The sequence below is a fragment of the Blastomyces gilchristii genome, assembly GCF_000003855.2.
Source record: "Blastomyces gilchristii SLH14081 genomic scaffold supercont1.2, whole genome shotgun sequence".
Classification (NCBI taxonomy): domain Eukaryota; kingdom Fungi; phylum Ascomycota; class Eurotiomycetes; order Onygenales; family Ajellomycetaceae; genus Blastomyces; species Blastomyces gilchristii.
The window spans coordinates 4,848,624-4,870,235 of record NW_003101681.1 but is presented as its reverse complement, the minus strand read 5'-3'; the positions used below and the strand labels follow the sequence as shown (position 1 = coordinate 4,870,235).

At 47.9% G+C, this 21,612-nt stretch overlaps 10 protein-coding genes across 12 annotated transcripts; 3 read left to right on the top strand and 7 right to left on the bottom strand.

Moving 5' to 3' along the window:
• Positions 1-71: 71 nt before the first annotated feature.
• BDBG_16375 (uncharacterized protein) lies at positions 72-2,463 on the top strand (the record flags this gene model as incomplete). The annotated part of the gene is made up of 4 exons (XM_031724340.1): positions 72-78; positions 134-418; positions 1,228-1,304; positions 1,918-2,463. 4 exons carry the CDS (start codon positions 72-74, stop codon positions 2,461-2,463), a joined length of 915 nt encoding a protein of 304 aa, XP_031576468.1.
• A 414-nt stretch (positions 2,464-2,877) lies between these two features.
• Positions 2,878-3,424, top strand: BDBG_01443 (uncharacterized protein; the record flags this gene model as incomplete). The annotated part of the gene is made up of 2 exons (XM_031720336.1): positions 2,878-3,018; positions 3,068-3,424. The coding sequence occupies 2 exons, from the start codon at positions 2,878-2,880 to the stop codon at positions 3,422-3,424; spliced, it is 498 nt and encodes a 165-aa protein (XP_031576467.1).
• Positions 3,425-5,217: 1,793 nt separating this feature from the next.
• Positions 5,218-6,704, bottom strand: BDBG_01442 (alcohol dehydrogenase). The gene is made up of 2 exons (XM_002628488.2): positions 6,215-6,704; positions 5,218-6,146 (listed from the first exon to the last, which is right to left on the bottom strand). Exons 1-2 carry the CDS (start codon positions 6,377-6,379, stop codon positions 5,256-5,258), a joined length of 1,056 nt encoding a protein of 351 aa, XP_002628534.1. The 5' UTR covers positions 6,380-6,704; the 3' UTR covers positions 5,218-5,255.
• A 56-nt stretch (positions 6,705-6,760) lies between these two features.
• BDBG_01441 (L-asparaginase) lies at positions 6,761-10,361 on the bottom strand. Of its 3 annotated transcripts, XM_031720335.1 has the most exons (5): positions 10,063-10,361; positions 9,922-9,996; positions 8,514-9,758; positions 8,065-8,432; positions 6,761-7,664 (listed from the first exon to the last, which is right to left on the bottom strand). In XM_031720335.1, the coding sequence occupies exons 3-5, from the start codon at positions 9,487-9,489 to the stop codon at positions 7,368-7,370; spliced, it is 1,641 nt and encodes a 546-aa protein (XP_031576466.1). In that variant the 5' UTR covers positions 9,490-9,758; positions 9,922-9,996; positions 10,063-10,361; the 3' UTR covers positions 6,761-7,367. The 3 variants fall into 3 exon arrangements, with proteins under 3 accessions (XP_031576466.1, XP_031576465.1, XP_002628533.1); XM_031720334.1 differs by having other exon boundaries at positions 8,514-9,996; XM_002628487.2 differs by having other exon boundaries at positions 6,879-7,664; positions 8,514-10,361.
• A 578-nt stretch (positions 10,362-10,939) lies between these two features.
• BDBG_16374 (uncharacterized protein) lies at positions 10,940-11,239 on the bottom strand (the record flags this gene model as incomplete). The annotated part of the gene is made up of 1 exon (XM_031724339.1): positions 10,940-11,239. The coding sequence occupies one exon, from the start codon at positions 11,237-11,239 to the stop codon at positions 10,943-10,945; it is 297 nt and encodes a 98-aa protein (XP_031576464.1). The 3' UTR covers positions 10,940-10,942.
• A 163-nt stretch (positions 11,240-11,402) lies between these two features.
• BDBG_16373 (uncharacterized protein) lies at positions 11,403-11,690 on the bottom strand (the record flags this gene model as incomplete). Its single annotated transcript, XM_031724338.1, has 1 exon — positions 11,403-11,690. One exon carries the CDS (start codon positions 11,688-11,690, stop codon positions 11,403-11,405), a length of 288 nt encoding a protein of 95 aa, XP_031576463.1.
• An 860-nt stretch (positions 11,691-12,550) lies between these two features.
• On the bottom strand, positions 12,551-13,564 carry BDBG_01439 (C6 zinc finger domain-containing protein; the record flags this gene model as incomplete). Its single annotated transcript, XM_031720333.1, has 1 exon — positions 12,551-13,564. One exon carries the CDS (start codon positions 13,562-13,564, stop codon positions 12,551-12,553), a length of 1,014 nt encoding a protein of 337 aa, XP_031576462.1.
• A 688-nt stretch (positions 13,565-14,252) lies between these two features.
• Positions 14,253-15,578, bottom strand: BDBG_01438 (2,2-dialkylglycine decarboxylase (pyruvate); the record flags this gene model as incomplete). Its single annotated transcript, XM_002628484.2, has 1 exon — positions 14,253-15,578. The coding sequence occupies one exon, from the start codon at positions 15,576-15,578 to the stop codon at positions 14,253-14,255; it is 1,326 nt and encodes a 441-aa protein (XP_002628530.1).
• Positions 15,579-15,918: 340 nt separating this feature from the next.
• On the top strand, positions 15,919-17,764 carry BDBG_01437 (uncharacterized protein; the record flags this gene model as incomplete). The annotated part of the gene is made up of 5 exons (XM_002628483.2): positions 15,919-16,061; positions 16,123-16,305; positions 16,580-17,017; positions 17,093-17,243; positions 17,288-17,764. The coding sequence occupies 5 exons, from the start codon at positions 15,919-15,921 to the stop codon at positions 17,762-17,764; spliced, it is 1,392 nt and encodes a 463-aa protein (XP_002628529.2).
• Positions 17,765-18,642: 878 nt separating this feature from the next.
• On the bottom strand, positions 18,643-21,120 carry BDBG_16372 (uncharacterized protein). Its single transcript, XM_031724337.1, has 2 exons — positions 20,643-21,120; positions 18,643-20,597 (listed from the first exon to the last, which is right to left on the bottom strand). The coding sequence occupies exons 1-2, from the start codon at positions 20,724-20,726 to the stop codon at positions 20,166-20,168; spliced, it is 516 nt and encodes a 171-aa protein (XP_031576461.1). The 5' UTR covers positions 20,727-21,120; the 3' UTR covers positions 18,643-20,165.
• Between the last annotated feature and the right edge of the window lie 492 nt (positions 21,121-21,612).

Here is a 21,612-nt window from a genome sequence, read left to right as displayed (position 1 = left end):
GTCCCAACTTACTTACTATCTCCTTACGCTCCCTTTTGCCCTTTATCAAGCCACAGAGATCTTACAAGAAGATGTCAGGTTAGTCTACTCAGAGTGTTTTAAACTCAGAGCCCTGCTGATTTTTTTCCGTCAGATCAATCCTCACTACAACTGCCACTGCCGGGGAACCCGCGCAAGCGGAGAAGCACAGGCAATCTTTCTAGTCAGGCAAAAAAGATCTTGCCAACTCCGCCGATGGGCACATCTCTGTCAGATGCCATGCAAGCAGCACCCACCCAGGGGGGTTCCGCTCGCGAAGATATCCCCGCCAACAACATCCTCAGCATCGACAATATAGACAAGAGGGCAGTTGGGAGTATTTTTGGGCCTTCTTTTTTTTTTTACCCACGACGCAACCATTGCTGCATTGGAGTCTATTGTATGTTGCTGGGCTCCCACCAGCGGTTTGATCCCGACGGAGGATCTAGAGCGCTGGTACAAGGGACTTTCAGGCAATGAAATAACAGGACTTGCTACCCTCGCGTGGCATTTTGGCATGGATGAAGTCGGACTCAGTGAACTCTGCTCATTCATATCTTCCCCTCCGGATGATGAACTAAAAAACATTTGAGCCAGAAACAGAGTTCATCAGGGCTGGAATTTCAAGACTGCTGCAGAATTCGAGTCTATGCTTCACACTGTGAAGGTATGTGCAGGTCTGCAGGCCAAGTATGCAATGGATAGTTAGCTAATCAAAGACAAGGAACATATTAAACAACAGGCTTTTCAGCATCCTGCTTTCACTGAGATAGCTGCACAAAGCCACAGAGTTCAGAAAGTGGTTGAGTCAGATTTACAAAAATGGCTAGATGATTTTCATATGTTGTAAGAGGGACAAGTCGGAGATGTAAAGAACTCGTGCTTCTAATGTTCTCCACTCTGTGTGGTGGATTCGGACAAAGGTTGATTTCGCGCGCTAAGAATTTTGATGGTCAAAGCCATAGTCCTCAGTGCCTTGTTTCCAAGGAGATAGGGGGAATTAGCGTTGCAGAAACTCAATTCGCTTGCTGGGTAACTACCTTTTCAGGGCTCCCGGATCAATAATCTTCCTATAACTGTGAATTTATACTACAACATTCTACACAAGTGGGATAAATCACTCTTTAGAGGGCCATGAAAATATCAGCTCTGGTTGGGCGAAGCGAAGAGTATTTCCCAAACAGTATACCTGCTCTTAACATTCCAAAGGTAACAAGAAGCAGTTCTTGCTCCATGGATATTCCCTAGCCACAAGCCAGTCCAGCAGATTTTGTCTTGTAGAGATGGTGAGTACCACACCGCCTGTCCATGCTCTCTGTGCTAAAAAATTCCAGGAGCCGCATGTTCAACCCGTCAGCGAAGATATCATCATAGAAATTTCACAGGCTGTTTGAACCTGCAGAGCAAGACATGTCAGATATGATGGCACCTGCCTGTCGCAACTGCTTAAAAAGGGGGCCTTACACTGCAATGGTGCCCAGAATGGAACACCGGAAAGATTCGTTGACCCAGCCAGGCGGCGTCCGGTTTTGTAAAGACGGCATAAAGCTTTTGGAAGGGAAACGGATCAAGCATAAGAAAATCCATTAGCTCCAACCCGAACGACAGTTGCCATTACCATATAAGGATCCAAACTTCCCCCTACATACGGTCCTTGGATTTAAAAAGTGGATCCACGGAATCTCTTGCCATGGGAATCTGCCATTCTTCGTCTACTCAACGAGAGCTCAGCTAAATGTAGGCAAGGATAAATCTCACCACCGGTGATGAAGCTCGCGATCTCAGACCCAGCCCGTACTTGATTCACACAGCTGATTGCTACTATCCGGTTATCCGTGGTGATGTATGGAATACAAATGGAAATTGACATTTGACACCGCCAATGCTAATTCTAAATAGATACGTCACGGCGATGATGAAAAAGTACCCTTGGATTTCATAGTTTTCATCTCAGAGCCTGTACTTCAAGAGCGGCTGGAGTATCTGAAGACTCATACTTATTGTCTAAGAAATGTCCAGTGCGCATTCTCTGAGAATAGAGTTGATGGACCTCTGGCACTACCATACGCGCTCTGTCTGATAAAAATTCTTCGACAATATGTAAGGGAGCCGGAGTCATTGTCTATGAAGAGATTGGATGATACCATCGAGTTGCTCTCCACACAATTGAGAGGGTTACTGTCAACACATCTGTTATATACCTATCGAGATCGCGTAAGTCGTGCATCACTTCTACTTCAACTACCAGTGTTCCGCGAGCGTTCAAACTTGCCAGGAGATCTCTGGCAACAGAGCACTGTTACAGGTTTCAGCTTGGATGGCCTAACTGTGACATTGCTCCTTAGTAATTATCACAGTTTCGAAGTGCCTGAGGAGCTTTGGAATGGGACCAACTCCTTGGCTTTGGGTATTGCTGATGCGGCCGTGATATTTGGCGTTGGCTAATGTATTTTATCACTTTCTCGGCCGGTCTGCTACTGTTGTTGGTTAATTCTATGTATGTATGTACATACAAATCGGGTATTTAGCCGTAGTACCATCCAATCTCCCAATTCTTCGCTCCTTCGCCCACATCATAGCATACACACTCTTAACGATGATTTTTCACGACGACCTTTTTCAGCACCACGTTTGAATGTCCCTATCGGGATCCATGCGCATCCGTCGATTCTTCGTGTATAGTTATCCCAGCAATGAGGCGTTTTTGCCAAAACTGGCTGCTAAAAATGAGATGCATCGTTCATCCCATTTGCATGCTAGTTGCATGTACTAGTCTCATAACCGCCTTCTTGCATACTCCGATGTAGCCCCTGCAATAAGCACCAAATCGAACTAAATTTTTTCCTCTCGCTTGTTTTCATGATCAACGCTCCGAGCAGCTATAAGAGTAGCCATCTTCGTCCACATCCATATAACAAAATACAATTTGTTATCCATAGGAGCCTCACAGGACCACGAAGAAGACTTCCACAAGGAGCATCGTGTTGTCTTTCCATCATGGTAAGCCCCTCCCGCAAGTTTGTTGTTTCTTAATACTTATCTTATTTAGGCATCTCTCGATAGTCAAGCGAGACAGGATATTGAACAGAATATTCCTACCCTGGATGATCTCTATGATGCGTTAACAAGACGGGATATTGAACAAAATATTACCAACGTGGATGATCTCTACCGCGCGTTATTCCAAACGAGACAGGATATTGAACAAGTTATTACCAATCCGGTAGACGCTATTCAGCCCATTCACGACGCCGAGACAATTGATGACATACAAAAATATCTTTCAGACCTTAACCCAGCATTCTGCGAACTTTCTTTGTTGTTTGGAAAGGTGGTCAGTTATACATCATGTGCTTTGGGAATGGATGTAGAAGAGTGGGAATTGGATGGGTTCGCATATATCTGACCTATGGGGAGACTACGGACATGTGCTGCAGCTCAAGTATATATATTCATTGTGTCATGAATCAGAAGATGCCAAGTTTCGTCGAGGCGTAGATTAACCTTCTGAAAATTATAGGTGATATACAAGTTGTTTGCGTAGAAAGTACGGTGCAACTGGAGAATCTATGATCTAGCATATATTGCCATGTTCCTTAGAATAGTTATTAGTTACACTAGTCCGCTTAATGCCACGGCGTCTCAGCTCTCTACAAAAATGATTCTCTTGCAACGGCTCTCTCGAGATAAAGGATTCTCTTCTCATGAAGTCCAACATCATCCAGATTCCATATGGCATTCTCCCCATTGTAGGGTAGGGGGTATATAAAGGTTTAATATTCTCCGTGATAATATTACTGAACTTCGGCACCGCAGGGGAATCCCTCTCAATGTTTTTGTATCACAACAGCGGAATTAAGTTTCTCCATTTTTAACTCCCCTCCGAAGAAGATCTCAAGTTCTTACATGTGAAAGAGACAAGTCAACAAATGAGCATCCAGACTACGATGAGCAGACAAAGAGGTCTTAAGACAATTATTGAGATTCATCTACAAAGGAAAAAGTAAAACGAAATCTCCGTTACAATAGTAACCCCAATGATATTCTAATTTCTGGCCTGGCTACTCCGCACATATCAAAAAAACACTACTTGTCAATGCCCACTCGCCTTGGACCACATGGCATGGGGAGCTGTGAAGGTCCTTTGACACTCGGATACTGAATCGGAAGAAGGGGCTGTTATTTTTCACCTTTACCCTGTCAGTCAGTTCATACTTTGCAGCCTGTCAAGTTGTCACTGGCTGCATTCCGCAAAATAGCACACGGCAAAATGCCCCAGAACTATGAAGTAACTTACAACCAGTTAGCATATCTGCTGTCTCTCTGGTGTTCTAATACATCAGTTTCACTGCAACTCTTTCTTCTTTTTCTTTTTGTTTCTGGGATGCGATGGTTGAGGACATACATACACTTACTTGCAAGTTGATGCAGGTGCAGCTGCTGTAAATCACCTTACTGTGCATGCATGTCAACATGTACTTGTATGTATCTATGATCTCCTTAAGTGATAGGCCCCTTCGGATGATGCTTTGAAGAAGGCACCAAGAAGAGATTGAGATGAACCCATGCAAGAGGGCAAGGTAAGTTGATTGACTGACAGTTCATGTATTAGATATTCAGAAGGTTACTGATGCAGGATTGATTAGCTATTATTGATTTACAATGATCAATTGATACATCCAGGCTGTTCATTGTTTAGCTAAATGAAGTGAATTGTCATACTGCATGTCCTAATCTAATGGAGAGGTTGACAGAGTCACCTGGCCATGTTGGAAATTGCGGATGAAGCAAGTTCAAGACTGCACTTTGGTAGCAATGAGCAGCATGTTTTCTCCAGGGTGGGAGATAACATTACTTAAAGATGAAGGAATTGGTGAATTACTGCAGAGTGCAAGGATTTTCTGAGTATCAGGTTAGAATATTCTTAAGTTATTTTTTTCACCCTTAAACTATTCAAACTGTTTACACTAAATGGTAACTACCAAAGCAGGAGCTTTTTCATGTTTGATGCTATCTAACAATCCTCCGAACGAGGAGGTAGCCAAAGCAACTTGAATAATAACTCTGTGAAGAGCTACTTGGGGTTTCAATAAACCCGTTTCTCCTGCTGCTGACTGAATGGACATCGGCAAGCTCGACTTGGAGCAAAGGCTTATCAAAAAGATGATATGTCAACCGTTTGCAGCTCGAATAGTTCCACCTTTTCACATACACATCCCTGTATAATACAAGGCCAATCAACCGTCCACCTTAATAACCACCTTGCCAAAGTGCTTCTGCTCCCACTGATACTGATATGCATCCTTTGCCTTCTCAAACGAAAACACCTTCTCATCCACTACCGGCTGAATCTTATTCACCTCAATCGCCCGCACCATATCCTCCATCTGCTGCCTTGAACCCACCAGGATGCCCCGAACCGTACAAATCTGCACCAACGGATCCAAAATGCTAGGCTCCTTCTCCCCCTTACCCCCCGTACCTCCCAAAAATCCAATAATCGTAATAACACCTTCCTTCCGCACAGCCTTCAGAGACTCCGCCATCGTCCCCGGCCCGCCAACCTCAACAACATGATCCACCCCATTCCCACCAGGCGTAAGCGACCGCGCAACCTCCCCCCACTCAGGCGTCGTCTTATAATTAATCACATGCTGCGCGCCCATCTTCTTCAACCGCTCCATCTTCTCCTGCGACGACGTCGTGGCAATCACCGTCGCCCCAGCCGCCAGCGCAAACTGGATGGCCGAAAGACTCACCCCGCCCGTCCCCTGCGTCAGCACCGTGTCGCCGGGCTTCAGCGGCACGAGGCCGTACAGCGCATTCCAGGCCGTCAGGGGCGCGCAGCTGAGCGTACTTGCCTCGACGGGGCTGAGGTTGCTGGGCGCGCTGACCAGGCCTGTCTCGGGCAGCACGGCGTATTTGCGCAGGGTGCCGTCGAGCGTGCCGCCTAGGCCGGAGGCCATGGAGGTGCGCGTGATGGGGTTGGCTTGGTGGGTTTGATTGAAGAGGGTGCAGATGCGGTCGCCACGGCGGAATTGGGTGACGCGGGGCCCCGTGGCGAGGACGATGCCGGCGCCGTCGGAGCAGGGGATTCGAGGGAGGGTCAGGGGGAATGGGTAGAGGCCCTGTGTTTTTCACATATGGTTAGCTTTTGAAATTGAGGAGGTAAATGGTAGGGGGGGGGATGTTTTACCTGTGGAATGACGAGGTCTCGGTAATTAAGGGAGACAGCTTGGATCTGGACGAGACAGTCATAGTCGCCCAGTGCTGGAATTGTGACATCGCGATGAAGTTTAAGGCTGTCGAAGCCGTTTGAACCCTCGACGAGCCAAGTATCGGTTTTAATGGGCTGGGTCATGGTTGCCTTTTTTCTTCGATATTACTTTAAACGTCGATGGGTGATAATTTTTGAGCAATTGAAGTGTGATTTTAAGAAAAAGAATATAAGTATATCTCTCTATTACTCTATTATAGTGCTTAAGTTAGGCGTAACATTGAGGGCTTTTTTAAGGGGACCCGCATGTTGTATATTTATAATGGAAAAGAAGTAAACATCTGCGGTAAAAGAAAAACAGGGGCTCAGTGGGCGGGTCGTTGATGTCATGATGATAGAGCAGAATTGCCGGCGGTTCCCGCACAAACTTGAAAGAAACTTCAAGTTCTTTATTTCGTTTCATGTTTCTTATTACTTTTGGTATCGAATAAAAATTGCTGGCTCAACTTGCCCCCTATTGGAGGGCGAATATTTGACAGCAAATTGCGATGGAGATTGAGCCATGGACACAGAGAGAGCTTTATAAGCAAGCCTTCTGGGTGCAGCATGAGACAATTTTATATCAATAATAATAACAAAGAATGACAATAACAATATTAACAATAATAATTTACACTGTGCGGATAGAAACTGGCCTGTATTGTGCTTTTTTTTATATATATAATGTGGCTCCTGCTAGCTTGCACACATTTCTCCGGACAAATCATATTATTGCCAAGGCCGGGGGGGTGTTGTGTGGAGCAGAGACTCCCGGCTTGATGTCCCCGACTCTCAGATTACCACCCGGAACCACACGCCTGTTTATTAGAGAACTCCTATAATAACATCGCTATCCCATATAACGCCTCGAAACAGAACTGACAACATGACAAAAACAGCCGCCCAAAGAAAATTCCCCCCGTAGAACAAACACCTTCTCTAGTTAATTCTCTATCCGTCACCCCCTTAAAGATCATTCCAGAAAAAAGAAAAAGGCACCAATCACGCATTCTCCCTTCCAACATATTACCCCTTTCCTTTCCTTCTTTCTTTCATTCCAATCTCAATCCACCTTTTCTCCCTACCCCGTTTCTCAGCTCTCCTCCCCTCCCCCTGCGCTATGGCCGTCCACCTCCACACCGGCAAGCCCCCAAATACCCAATCCCAACCCGTTCCCCAACTGCCGCCTTGCATGCAACTCAGCCACAGCCCGCTCGTCAGCATGCAAATGCGCACCGGACTGCCGCAGCAGCCGGACGTGCTCGATCAGCCCCGCGTTTGCGGCGAGGAAGAGTGCGGTTCGGCCCGCGCGGTTTCGTAAGTGGACGGATCCGCCGTGGAGAAGGAAGTGGCGGAGGATCGAGAGGTTGGGGGATGTTGCGGCGAGGTGCTGTTTGTGGTTGTTTTTGTGTGTGAGCCAAGGTGATTATTGAGGTGTAGGCGTTTCTTTTTTTTTTTTTTCTTTTATTTTGCTGGGTGGGCAGGGGGGTATGTATTTTTTGGGGGAGAATCCTGGTGCGGTGTTGTGTAATTGCATGTATATGTTGGTTTGGGGAAGGGATATATGTGTGTGATATAATAATAGGTATTATGCGGCGGAGGAGGGTTTGGAAATGTTCAGAGAACGGGGTCTTTTGCTTTTTCATTGGCTTGGCCTCTTCCTTCTGTACAATCCTTCCGCTCTCCCGGCTTCCATACCCTCCAGCAGTAAAATCACAAAGAATGTGCCAGGGAACCAAGGACGGAAACAAAAAAACAGAAATAAAACCAAAGAAATATCTCATAAATACCAATGGTGTATTCCCCGAATAATCCGCATCGTTTAAAATCCACTCCTCCTCCCCGCGAAGGATATCCTTCACTTTCTCGAGGTTTCCGTGCGCAATCGCGTAGCCCAGTGCTGCCAGACTCTTCACTCGTTGCGGTAGCACGCTGCCGCCCGGGTGTTGGAAGACCGGCTGTGAGTGTTCGGTGAGTTCCCCGTGTAGGGAGAGGGACATGTCGCGCGCGACGGACTGAGGGGTAGCTCCGGGCAGTGCAAGTAGGTAGGCGAGTTTAGTTAGAGCGGCTTCCGATGTCATATCTTGACCGGCAACGACGCCGGCGCGGTAGAGGGTCATCCCGGGAGCATAGACGGGGCTGACGCTGCCGGAAAGGCCTGTTGTGGTGAGTTAGTTGCAGTTTCAACAGCGAAGGGAGTAAGTATGGAAAAATAAGATAAAAAAAAACCAAGTAATACATTGCGTAACGTTGACAATGACAATCCCGCGCTTTATCGCTGCCGCGAGCACATTTGTCATTGCATTATCTGGACCACCTGGTGCATTTCCGGCCCCAAACGTCTCAAGCACAAGGCCTCTTAGCCCCTCCAGGCGCAACACAGCATCCACCATCTCCGGCTTAATTCCAGGGAATATCCTCAGACACGCCACGTGCGTCGTATCCAGGTTAATCTGGATGCTAAAATGCTCAAGATGCGTCGGTCTATGTACGAGATCCCAAGCAACATTGGTTCTCATGGCCGTTGTGACAGCCAGGGGTGCGAAATTCGGCGAATCGAACGCCGCAAACGCGCTCGCGGATACTTTCGTTGCCCGATTGCCCCTCAGCAGCTTATAGTTAAAATACAAGCACACTTCCGGAATCATGAAATTGCCCGCAATCACCAGCGAGCCGAGCAGGTTGTCTGTCGCATCATTCTGCAGCTCGAGCATGGGCGCCTGCGACCCGGTCAATATCACCGGCTTGCCCAGGTTGCGCAGCATGAAACTGAGCGCGGAGCACGTATAGGCTAGACTGTCCGTGCCGTGCAGGACAACGAAGGCATCGAAGAGCGTGTAGTTCCAGGAGATGGTGAGGGCGATCTGGGCCCAGCCATTTGAGTCTATCGAGCTGCTGTCGAGCAGTTCTTCGAATTCGAAGACCGTGTAGCGCACGCGCCCGCCATAGGCGGTTGGCGGGGTGCGGAGGCTCTCGTGTGGTCGTCGTTCACCTCTGCTGTTGACGACGACATCGAGGGGCTCTGGGTTGGATTTGTCGTTGAAGGTGGGGACGGGTTCCAGGGCTGTCTTTTGGAAGCCACGGGCGGGGATGAAGCCGGAGTCAGAGGGTTGCATACAGATTGTGCCGCCGGTCATGATAATGAGGACGCGGGCTTCTGGGCGGAGTGATAGGCCCACTCCATTGTGGAGTGAGCCTTGCTCCGTTTCTGTCATGAGTTGGCGGGATGATGTATATAGACAGATAGCTTGAAGCGGAGAATGAGAGATATCCCTTGATATGTGGGTGGTGTGTTCTTGAGAGCGGCGGAACTGTCTCCCGGCCTTTCTTTTTTAGCTCCTCTCCGCAATTTGAGGATAAATATTCCGCTCTAGATGATTGTATCAAATCAACGCCGCCCAATCTGCGGGGGATATATGTATATCAAGATTGCAATAATATCAAGCAGGTCCGAGAACAATGCTCCAGGTCCTCCTATCTATACCTAGAGAATAAAATATGTCAGATTACATATGCAGGAAAGAACAAATCACGAAAGAAAATGTATAATAGATATATTTATATCGCAGCGGGATTAATCAACACCCTCAGAGGTAATAAAAAAAAATTGGTGTATCGAAGATGGGATGTGATATGTTCCACCGTACCTACAGCAATCACAGCGGTCAAGCGGTCGAGAACACAGTAAGTTAATAATGATAATAATAATAATAATAACGACCCTGGAGAACCGGCGATAGCCTTGAGTGGCAAGTTCACTTAAACCACGAGCAGAATTCCAAACTTACCGGGAATTGGTACGTAGTGATATAAGAAAATATTGAATAAGGATGAGATAGATAACTACAATAATTAGCTACAGGAGGAGAGATGAAAAACGTGCCTGCTGCTAATATAATAATAACATATTGACAAGTTCGACTCGGATCAATCTTTTTGACATCATTTCTTTCTTTCTCTTTAACGCTGTAAGTTAAGGTTAATTTTTTCTGCCCGCCGATGCTATCCCCGGTTTAACTAACTCACTAGCTGCAGGAGATGGCTACTGCGTACTAGTTATCAAAATAAGTTTGAATCTAATGATTTATAAATCTATGTTATTTTCATTTCAAAAGATCTATCCCTGGACGTGGTTAACAGGTGTAAATTGGCTTGCCGTCACCGAGGAAGTATGCCTCAAGATTGTTCATGACAATTCGCTCGAAATTCTGCAAAAAAGGACGAAAGATCATCAGTGAGTTATCAGTTGCTTTGAAGAATGTTACACAGCTGTTGGAATCGCCAGCCCTAGACAGGGAGCAGCAATCTTGATTGCTTTGTTTGCTACTACTATCTTACATATGTTGTATGACAGCGAGAGGGAAATTTCTTACCTCGTGGGTATCAACACATGCGCCTCCCATATGCGGCAGCAATGTTATCCTCATATTATCCAACAATCTGGGGTTGACCACCGGCCTGGATATCTGGATATAGTCTGATCAGTAAACCTCATCCCTCTCATGCTAGTTCATAGTTACTAGTCATAGAAGCAGCACCAGTAGCAACAAAAGAGAAAAAAAAAGAGGAAAGAAATAGAGCCAGAAATGATAAACCCACTCACTCATCACGGTAAACATCCAACCCCCCCCCCGCCCCCGCCACTGTGCCATCCTCAAATCGCATCCGCTAGCGCATTCTCGTCAACGCACCTGCCGCACCCCCTTTTTCATGGCTGCAAACGTCTCCCGATTGAAAATATGATGCGTCTCTAGCGTATGCGGACACGCCAGCACCACACAGTCCGCCACCGCCAACATCCCCTTCAGCGTGGGATGGTACACCGCCCCACCTAGCAACCCCTCGACATCGGCCCCCTTCCGCCCGCGCCCGGACTGAAATCTCCCCCCCAATCCCTCCCATCCCCACGACGCCCAGGATGCGATTGCGCGGTGTGTTCGCATACGGCAACACATCCCCCTCCATACTGAAGTAGCTGGCCGCGCGCATCTCGCGCAACCTTCCCTCGCTGAACGTTGTGTACCGGAACGCCGCGAGGATCAGAAACAGCGCAATGTCCGCTGTCGAGTCATTTGCGGCGCCGGCGCCGTTGCAGTACCAGATCCCCCTGCGCCCCAGTTCGTCAGTGTCAATGCCATCGTAGCCGTGGTTGACGGACGCGATGATCTCGCAGGACGTGGGGAGGTGGGGAGATGAGTTCTTTGTCTAGGAGCGGGAGGTCGGTTTGTGGTTTTGAGATCGCGGGACGCAGTGTGCCGTTTATGGTGGAGTAGGGACCGCCTGGTTGGAGGGCGTGGATGAATTCGGCTTTGGACCGGGAGGTGTGGGGGATTATTGTGAAGTTTTGTTGGAATTTTTCCCATTGGCTTGTAGCGTAGAGGATGGAGGGTTTGGGGTTGGTTGTCATGGTTGTCATAGTGGTGATTGTCCTGACCGTTGTCACCGCCGCCTTTGATGCTGGATATTCCTTCTAAAGGGGCGCGATGCGGGGTTGGCCCAGGTCCCCTTGCTCTCTGCGCTTTGACGGAAATAAAGCGAGAGCCGCGCAACATTTATATGGAACGTGATGTTTACATGTAAGTGACAACATTCCGGAAGAATTTACCTTATCGCGCCAGTACTTAAGAGTTGCCGGTGGGGGCGTATTTGTAGGTGGGCTCTTTTATCAGTCGCGATGTCAAAGGCGGGGATATCGGGACACTACCGAGCCGCGAAGGGCGTCCCTCATATCTAGGTAGAACTGAGCTCTCTTTGCTGTTGACAACTACTGGTAATAAGTCTGCTTTTTTTTATTGCTACGATAGTTCTCAAGGTGCATGGGATTTACAGAAAATATTGATTAGCGAACTACCACGTTTCTCCTTCGGTATATTGAAATATAAAATTTAGTTCAATTGACGCCCTTCTGCTCTGAGCAACCTTCAATTCAGCCCTGTGTCTGTCCCAGCCAAAGAATACATAGCGATGAGGAACGGTAGCAAACGGGGCAAGGACTCTAAGGAGGTAAGGAGTTGGTTAGCTAAATTTCAGCAACAGAGGATGAGATTTCTAGCTGGACAGTACTTTACTTCTTTTGGATGACGAAGTTTATGTTTCTTTCTGCGGCATTGAAGACCACCTTGAACCTGTAATAGTCGTCTAGACAAGATGTAGCTTTTGCAAAGAATTGCGCTTCAACTCTCCATTTTCGGCGGCGACATTCCAAAGCCGATATTTCCCAGCATGTCGAACGGCCTTCAATTATCACCTTAGTACAACCACACCTGCCTGACATTGCTAAGGTACAAATCCCGTCACCTCTACCACCCATCGAAGCGATTGTCTCCACTCATCACCCAACAACAACCATACTGCCCGCAATAGTGGGACACTCCATCCATCAACCCACCATATCCCCCTAAGATGGTGTAAAATAACACAGTAATGAGCCAGGACAACAAGCGCCATGGGCTTATATGCCCTCATAAGCTCCAAGTACAGTGGTGGCACCTCTGTTGCCCACATAACTGCTGGATTGGGCCTTGTCGCGGCCACGTGAATCTGCCCCAGCATGATCTCAACCTGGTTGATTGTTGTGTTGTAAATGTTCTTCTCGGAGATGCTGTATTGTTCACAGTTCTCATTGAGCTGGTGAAGGTTACATAGTGCTGCTTTTGCGTCAGCAGGTAGCCAGGGGCTGTAGCTATCTGGTTTAATAAGGGTGTCAAATTTGCCATCCTTCATCTTGTCTATCGCGGTAGACTGTACCTGCCCCATCCCTCTTGCTAGAAGAAGAACAAGGTGAAACCGAGCAATAGGGTGGCGGCTATTCCCTAGATCCCAGGCTTGTTGTGGAGACCCGAATGCAAAGGCGGTAAGAAGAGTTGGGAGTAGAAACACGGCTTTGCAATTCTCCTCATTGATGTTTTTTAATACTGGCTGGGATAGGGCAACAGCTCTCAAGTAATGGCCAAGGGCGATGGCTGTGTATGATCGTTGATTGACATTGGTGGCATCGCACCCTTTCCTGCGCCCAAGTTCAAGGGCAGATAGTGCTAGAATCCCATGCATCAGGAACAGGTGGGTGAGGGATTCTTGCTGAAGTGCCTTCTGCCACACGGCTTTGTATTCGAGGTTGGTTGAGAAAGGGTGTATATCGATATTATACCAGTTCATCATCAACTCTAGCTCTTCAAGGTTAGGATCTGGCACTGGTACCGGCGGCCGTGGTGGTGGTGGTGTTGCTGCGTGTATTGGTATTAGCGGTGGAGGCTGCCAGCTGCCGCCATTGCTGGATAACGGGTTGGACATATTTAGATATGTATCAGGAGGCTGAGATGGTGGTTTGCTAGCTGTAGTATAAAAAAAAGTGTTGTTGGTGGCTAGACAATTAACGGAGTCCTCGCCACGCGATATTTTCTCGTTGCATTCACCTGCGAACTTGTAAGGAGTATGTCACGATCTCAGCCTGTCGTGCTAAGCTCGAGGCTATTAGGAAGAAAAGTCGTTGATGAAAGGCTCGTAAAATGGGGACTTGGATATTCTTCATTAGCTGCCGTAGGTTACCCTGATATGGCTCTGTTAACGCCTGGTGCAAAACAGTTGGAGTTCCGTTCCCCTGGCCTGCTCGAAGATTTACATCCCAATACTCGGTATATGGTAACCATCGCAAAATAGGGAGCAAGAATCGAGTCTTGATCGTTATTTGGATTCAGGATTTACTTTATTCAGACATTCTGGCTTTGGACAGGAGCAGATGAGAGAAGCACGTGATTCAGGGGTAATTGAACAATTGAAAAACTGCGATTGGCTTGAGCTGATCCCAAAAGGGGCCAGAGAGCAGAAATAGACTTGCCTAAGATCATATCAAAATCGCTCTGGAGATTGATATAGAGCGATGACTCAAATGCGCGGAAAGGAGCAAGTAGATTGATCAATAAGAGGGTATCGAATTTTGCCATCTCCGCAAAAAGCAACAGCGCAAAACTCAGGTTCACAATCAGATGCCCAAACCATGCTTCATTACCGCGAACGCGAAAGCCTCATCCAGGATCTGAAGCCCCTCCTCAATTTCCTCAGCAGTCACAGTCACGGGAGGCGCCAAACGGAACACATCACCCATCCCCGGAAATGCGATGATATTGCACGACAATCCGCGAGCCAAAGCTCGATCTGAAACAATTTGGCCCAGGGCAGGAGCTGGCGCTTTCGTCTCGGGGTCGGAGATTATCTCTATCCCTAGGAGAAGACCACGGCCACGGACGTCGCCAATGCACCAATATTTCTTCTGGAGAGCGAGGAGGCCGTTGAATAACTGCTCACCACGGGCGGATGCACGCTGGCAGATGTTGTCTCGCTCGACTATTTCCAGGACCTTGTTGCCAACGGCGGCGGCTAAAGGGTCGTTATAGTGTGTTGTGAGCCACATGAAGCCAGCTTCGTTGCAGCCTCGCTCAATCTCAGCAGTGGTGCTAACGGAGGATAGAGGTAGACCGCAACCCAGCGTCTTCGACAGACATAAAATATCAGGAACCACCCCATCGTGATGTTGGAAGGCGAATATCTGACCTGTCCGACCAACGCCTGTCTGTGCCTCATCCATGATCAGAAGCATTCCACGCTTTTTACACTCGATGCTCATCCGCTTGAGATACCCATTGGGGAGATCCAGGACTCCGCCCGTGGACAAAATAGGCTCCATCACGAAGGCAGCGAGTGAGCCCACCGATTGCGTGTCGATCAAGGACCACCCGTAGCTCATCTCCGTCTCCCAGTCGTACGAACCGTCGGCCTTCCTAAATATAGAGCGGTATGCATACGGGGCGGGGAAGGCGAGTTGCCCGGGCATGACAGGGCCTCCATGCTTTCTGCCCATTGAGTACGTTGCCGATATTGCACCTTGAGTCAAGCCGTGATAACTTGCCGAGAAGGCGACAATTTCAAACTTGCCAGTGTACGTCTTGGCCATTTTAATCGCAGCTTCGATGGTTTCGCCCCCGGTACTCAAGAAAAAGGACTTCTCAAGAGGCGGTGGCAGTAAACGACCAAGACGTTCGGCAAGATCAACCACGGGTGGACTGACCATGTTACTTAGAAGGTGGTCAAGCTCCCCCGCATATTTCTGGATGACTTGCACAATCTCAGGGTGCGAATGGCCCAGGAGCGAGCTCATTTGCCCAGAAGTGAAATCGAGTATTTGCCTGCCCTCGGCATCGTAGAGTTTGGAACCCTGGGCTTTGGTTATTATAGCTGGTGAAAACGGGATACCTGTTCTCATCAGGTGTCTGTCGGCCCTGGCCCAGAAACTCTGGGCGTTGACAGCCATGCTGTAGAGGTGGATAGCGCAACTTCGGCCGGCGAAAATATGGGAGAGGAGAATGACAACAAACTAGTAGCGGCGAGTGGAAGTGATATACTCCAGGAGGAATACTGTTGTTATAGGTAAGATATTTAACATTTATCTGCGGTGGGGGGTCAAGATAAGAGTTCCTAGCTGGAGACCGTTTTCTTGGCCGCGGGGAAGACGAAAGCTTCTTTCCGCGACTGTGCCCGCGGCAAACGCCTCCCCCACATACAGGATCGCTTTTGCACTTTATGATCCTTCTGTGCTCGAATTGATCCGTGAGCTCTATTTCGTGACCGTTTAACCAATTCTCTCAATGACTATGGATAGGGGCTTCAGTGGTCAAAGCCCGATCGAAAGCGGCGCGGAGGCCCTATCGATCACACTCCCATCCAGCCTGCCTTGCTTGCAGAAAACGAAAGTCACAATGTATCACGAGGGATACCGCGGACAGCTGCGCCATGTGTAAGGTACATGAGACTGAATGTCTATTCCCGCAACAAAAACACAAGATTTCCTTGCATAGGCCAAGACATTCTACACGAAAATCGCTATCCAAGGCTAGGCGTTTCAGGGATAATCCAAGCCGCGCAAATGCTGCGGATCAGAACTCTTCTCCGTACGCTGGTCGAACGGAGATCCACTCGAGCTTCCCCGTGGAATATGCGGCTTCGCAGTCTCCTGGCCACCACGATGGTCGAGAGGAGGAGTAGCCAAGATGCGTGGGTATATTTGCTGATGGTGGAAACAAAGGCTCCCACATTGTTTCCCCTACCATGACGGATGATAGCGAGATCTTGGAGAGCTATGTGACATCTACTGCAGAGCCAAATGGTAGATGACTGGTTCGGATAGCTCCACCAACGAAAATTCATCGATCCACACGCAAAAGATCTGGTAGATCTGTGAGTATCGGCCAGACCATGATCTTAATAGCCGTGGGTAGGTTGGAAGCTGATAAGGCTTCATTCATTTGACTTTAGTTTCTTCGCGAAGGTAAACATATGCCTCCCCATTCTCGATGAGGAATCTTTCAGATATACATACTTGAATCATCAACGGAAAATCTCCCTAGCACCGCTCTCCACCATATATGCGAGCGCCTTGGTATACTGGCATGACTCGCCCAAATTTCGCAACATACGCTACCCGGATGTTAACTTCATTTGGGCGCAGTCGTGCGAAGCGGTCCATTCGGAAATGTTTCTGCCTCCTGGAATGTCCACAGTGATGGCCCTTATGCTTGATGTTTGCGGCAGACCAAGCACCACGATGTTAGCCGATGGGGGATTGATTGGCTTGGCAGTTGCGCTTTCCAACGCGCTGGGCCTACATCGGGATCCGTCCGGTTGGAATATATCCACCTCAGAGAAGAAACTTCGGATTAGGATGTGGCGGATGATTGTTGTACATGATCGTTGGTGAGAGAGCCTCTTTTCTCACCCTGTTTCTGTGTCTTCCAGCCCTCACGGGGTCGAATTAACAATTCATCACAGGTGTAGTTTGGCATATGGCACCCCGATGCAGATCCATCGCGCGCAGCATGATGTTCCGATCCCAAATGCAGAGGGCCTCTGCCCCCCTGGCGCGTCACCATCCAGCATAGCTGCGACTTCAGTTTTTATTTCTCTCATCACGCTCACTGATGTATTAGGTCGCTACTTAGAGAGTACATTTACCACGTTGCAAAGAGCTCTCCTGATCCGTTCGAAATATCCGCCACTAACCCTAAGCTTCTACTTGGAAAATGGGAGCAGACTTTGAGCGACGATATTCGTAAAGCAGTCATGCGTGGAACGCACCTTGATGCCCCCGGCGCTGCAAATCTGCGCCTATCATATTTAGCCGTGAAACCTCTCCTGCGGCGGATTCAGCTGGACCGAGATCGGGGTCCATTACCAGTGGAGGAGACTTTTGATTGCCCGTTTTACCTGCGGGCTCAGAGAGCGGCCGAGGATATTGTCCACTTTGTGCAGGAGCTGGATGAGTCTCATTGCCGTGGATTCTGGATCCCGGCAAATGGGTTTACGTTGACCTCTGCAATGTCATTTTTATTGAGGAGTGCTTTGAGATCCAGAAACTCGAGTGCGCATAACAATAACACACCACTAAAGATTGCAAGGGATATGATTGATGCCCTACAACACCCCAGGCGGGATTTCTCGTAGGACCTCGCTGATAATTGCCTCGGGAATTGCAGTGATATGTTAGAGAAGATTGAGGCTGGAATAAGTAATAATTCAGGCCCTCCTTGCCGAACTGTGAAGAGTACCCGTATGTCGATATGTCTGTACTGGATAGCTTGTTCACCGGGTTTGGCGATCCTTTTGACATAGATTGTTGACTTCAAGCACAACCCTCCTCCGGGTACGGATGTACATGTACTGTACATGGGTTTTGGATGGTCGTTATTAGTGCTCTAGCTAATATTTCCTGGTACCCTCCTAAAGAGAGTACATAGTATGTATGCATATACTTTTCTATGATGGCATTTTGGCAACGTCCGTCGGAGATGAGTACTATGCGGTAGTATGACTTGACATCCCTCAAATAATCGTTTTATATGAATTCAATTCCTCCCATCCGCTGTGGATACCGGCCTTTGCTGATCAATATCCGTGAGTTCTCCCAAATTAGTATTGTTGTAGCTGACCCAATTTTTTAAATGGGCGGAAGAAGCCTCAAAAGGAGTGTGGGAACACGCTTCCCCCACCATCTCTGTGGTTGTGCGCCTCACCACAATGCTATTATCACCACGAATGCAACTTGTATCTTTGTATGAGCTCACCATATAAAAGATATATATTAAAGAAAATTAATATCTTCAACACAACATTAGATATGAGTGAGATTTTAATGATATGTAAATCTGCTAGTGATTTTCAAATTGGTAGTTAAAAGCTTTAATATGTTTAAATTCTTTTTGATACTACTATATTCCTATATTCTCTGCTCAAAAAATATACTTATATCTCTAATATTCTACTCATATCTGATGTTGTGTTGAAGGAATACAGAGTAGTAGATTTCAAAGAATGCATACCACCTACCTACCCAGGCGTATAGATAACCTGCTAAGTAGCTACATTCAACTATAATTTCATTCTCAGAGAAATAATTTGGGATTTCTCCATGGGTTAGGTTTCCATAGACCATATGCGATGAAGCTGTGTCGACATCAAGCGCTGCCCTCTCCCCCCAAAATAAGAACCACAAATTCTCTAGACCTGAATGATATCATAATGTGCTCAAAATATACATAAGCCTCTACAATTCAGCAGACATTTTTGCGAGCTTGGTTAGTTACTGTGAATAAAACATAATGGCGCAAAAGGCGCATCTCGGGCGAGAAACTGTCCACTTTCTCCTCTCTAGGACATGACATCGCATGCTTTGGGAGAGCCGCGGATTATCTGGTTAGCTCCATACAAACGGTTATTGATGAGTTGTTGGGTTGCTGTGTTTCCATGATTATCCACGGGTGTAAGTTTGACAAGGTGGATTTTTGACTTTCAATTTCCTCCCCGTCTTTCAAAATGGTTCAAAATGGTGCACGGACGACGGGGTTTGTCCATGCCAAAACCGGTATTTTTAAGCTGCAACGACAGTACGCTGTTCTATCCCCAAAGTCAAAAAACACCCGTTGTTTGGCAGGGGAGATCCGCAACATGCGGGATCCTAGCTTGCATCGTTGTCGAATACTTGAGGGAAAAAAAAAAAAAAAAACCCAATCATGGTTGCATTCTGTTTTTTGCACTCCTGGCCGCATTGAGCCTTGCCAATAATGCGCTCAGAACTCACAGGACAGGTGAGAAGCACCCATGTCAGACGGGGTGGTGAGCGCAGGCAGGATTGAGAGACAGCATGTCGTTTAACAAGGAGCTGGGGATGTCAAACATCAGATTGGCCCAGCATGAAGATCCCGGACTAAAAGATGACCAACGACTTGGATTGGAACATGGGTGAGTCGGGGTTTTTGGTTTTTGGAGGGGCGAGGGAAGCAAAGAAACTATCGGATTAATTGAATCATGCAGTAGTTCCTAGACAGCAAGTATCTACTACCGTGTGTAGCCGGCGCTTTTCGATGCCCAGCCATGAAAAATACTCGTTTTGCTTCGCGCCGCATCCGCACCCTTGCTGCTCAGGGATTCTGGCGCCTGCAGGGATATATCATCGAGGTCCGCTGCAGCCAAGGCATTACCCCAGAAACTAACGTTAAACCAGAGCAGGACAAGCTTTGAAAAAACAAAAAAAGAAAAGAGAAGGCCAAAGGCGCTTGACCAAACATGTTCCAGTGGTCCTGAGAGAAAAAATAATCAGAGCTGAGCCCTGCCGATCCCCAATATCGAAATCCACCCCCGGACTCCGCGGAATTTCCACGCAGCACCCATCCAATGGACGCGGAAAGCGCGCTAACCTGGATGATTCCTCAAGCAAACCATTCCACGAAGGTCTGTTTGCAGGACAAGAGAAAAGTCGTCTGAGTCTGAGAAAGCCGGTGCGTGCCTAGCCAAAATCCATTCCAGCCAAAACCACAATCAGAGGTCAAACCCGGGCTCACTCATGGAGTCAGCCATCAGCATGAGGCGGTTGGGAAAAGATAATAAAGTTAATTGAAACGCTGTAGAGAATCGTAATCGTCCTGATCGTCTGTTGATGTCCACTTCTGTTTTGCCAATCTGGGGGCGGTTTGCGCCACCAAGCCACTTTCAGCCAGAGGCGCGAAGAAGAAGCGAAGAATAAAAATCGAAGGAAAAAGGCAGAACCCGGAATAAAATGCTTAAATCCGGAACTAACTAGCGCGCAAGCTACCAGCAGCAGTGGCAGATCAGGAGAAATCCTCTGTCGTATACGCTGCGTAGTAAGTAGTAGAGAATTTTGGTGGAAATCAAAGAGTTGATATCTCAGTCGAAAATGCCCGCATTTTGTTTGGAGGCATATGAGGAGACGAGAAGCGGCTGGTCGACGAGCTTTATGTAATGAAACGTTCCCCAGAACTAACTAGTTAACTAAGTTAACAGAAAGCTTCAACCCAACAGAACATACTCCGTAGTAAGTCTCACAACCCAACAGTGCAGAAGCAAGTCCCGCAAACGCCTTGTTCAAATCGGGAGGGAACCCCGGATTCATGGATTCATGGATTTATCACTTTGTTTGTCTATGGACCATGGCCATGGGGCCATAAAACGGACCCCAGCGCATCGCATTGCCCGACGCGATGCGGATAGATCTCGGTGTTTCGAGTTGGCAAAGAAGAGACTGGGGTAAGCAGCACGAAATTGAATGAAGATTATGGTTTCCGGCCCCCCATTATTGTAACCGCGTATACCTTCCCTCCATCGTGAATGGCGTGGAGTCCGTCATTGTATCAAAAATTCAAAAATTCGCCAGACGCAAGCGAGCCAGGGGGTGCTTGATGGACGGGAATTGGTTTGTCAAATCGCCCCAAGACAGTGTCGCAGCACTGGCAGAAGAGACACCGGCAAATACTTTCTTTATCTCAACTTTTTTTTTTTTTTTTTTTCCCTTGCCCTATTTTCTCGAGAAAATATCTCTACAAGAAGCCGAGAAACCACGTCAAGACAGATAAACTCGGGTCGAGGATACGCGCTTTTCGGCCGCTCCGAGCCAGAGCGAACCAGCAGCCATCCCGCACCGGGTTCCATTTCCCCTCTCCAAGACCTGATAAGGGCCAATCAGCCGTTCGAGCAGATGAGATTCCCCATGTGGCGGATCACGCTACGGCTGCCAAGGGCCTCTGGAACGGAGATGATACAACCCAAGCAACACCACCAAAGTCAATTTACGCAAGGAAGGTTTTGTTGCTGTTCCGCCTGGACAAGAACTGAGCCTGCTAAGGCCCTAAAAATTGGCACAGTCAAATGCCAAAGCTTAGTCGCGCCATTAATTGGCAAGTTGGCTGGCTGCATGAGCATCGTGTGCGCATCATCTGAAGCATCTCCAGCCGTCGAATTATTATGGGATGGGGTCCAAACAGCGACCATGCCCACTCCGT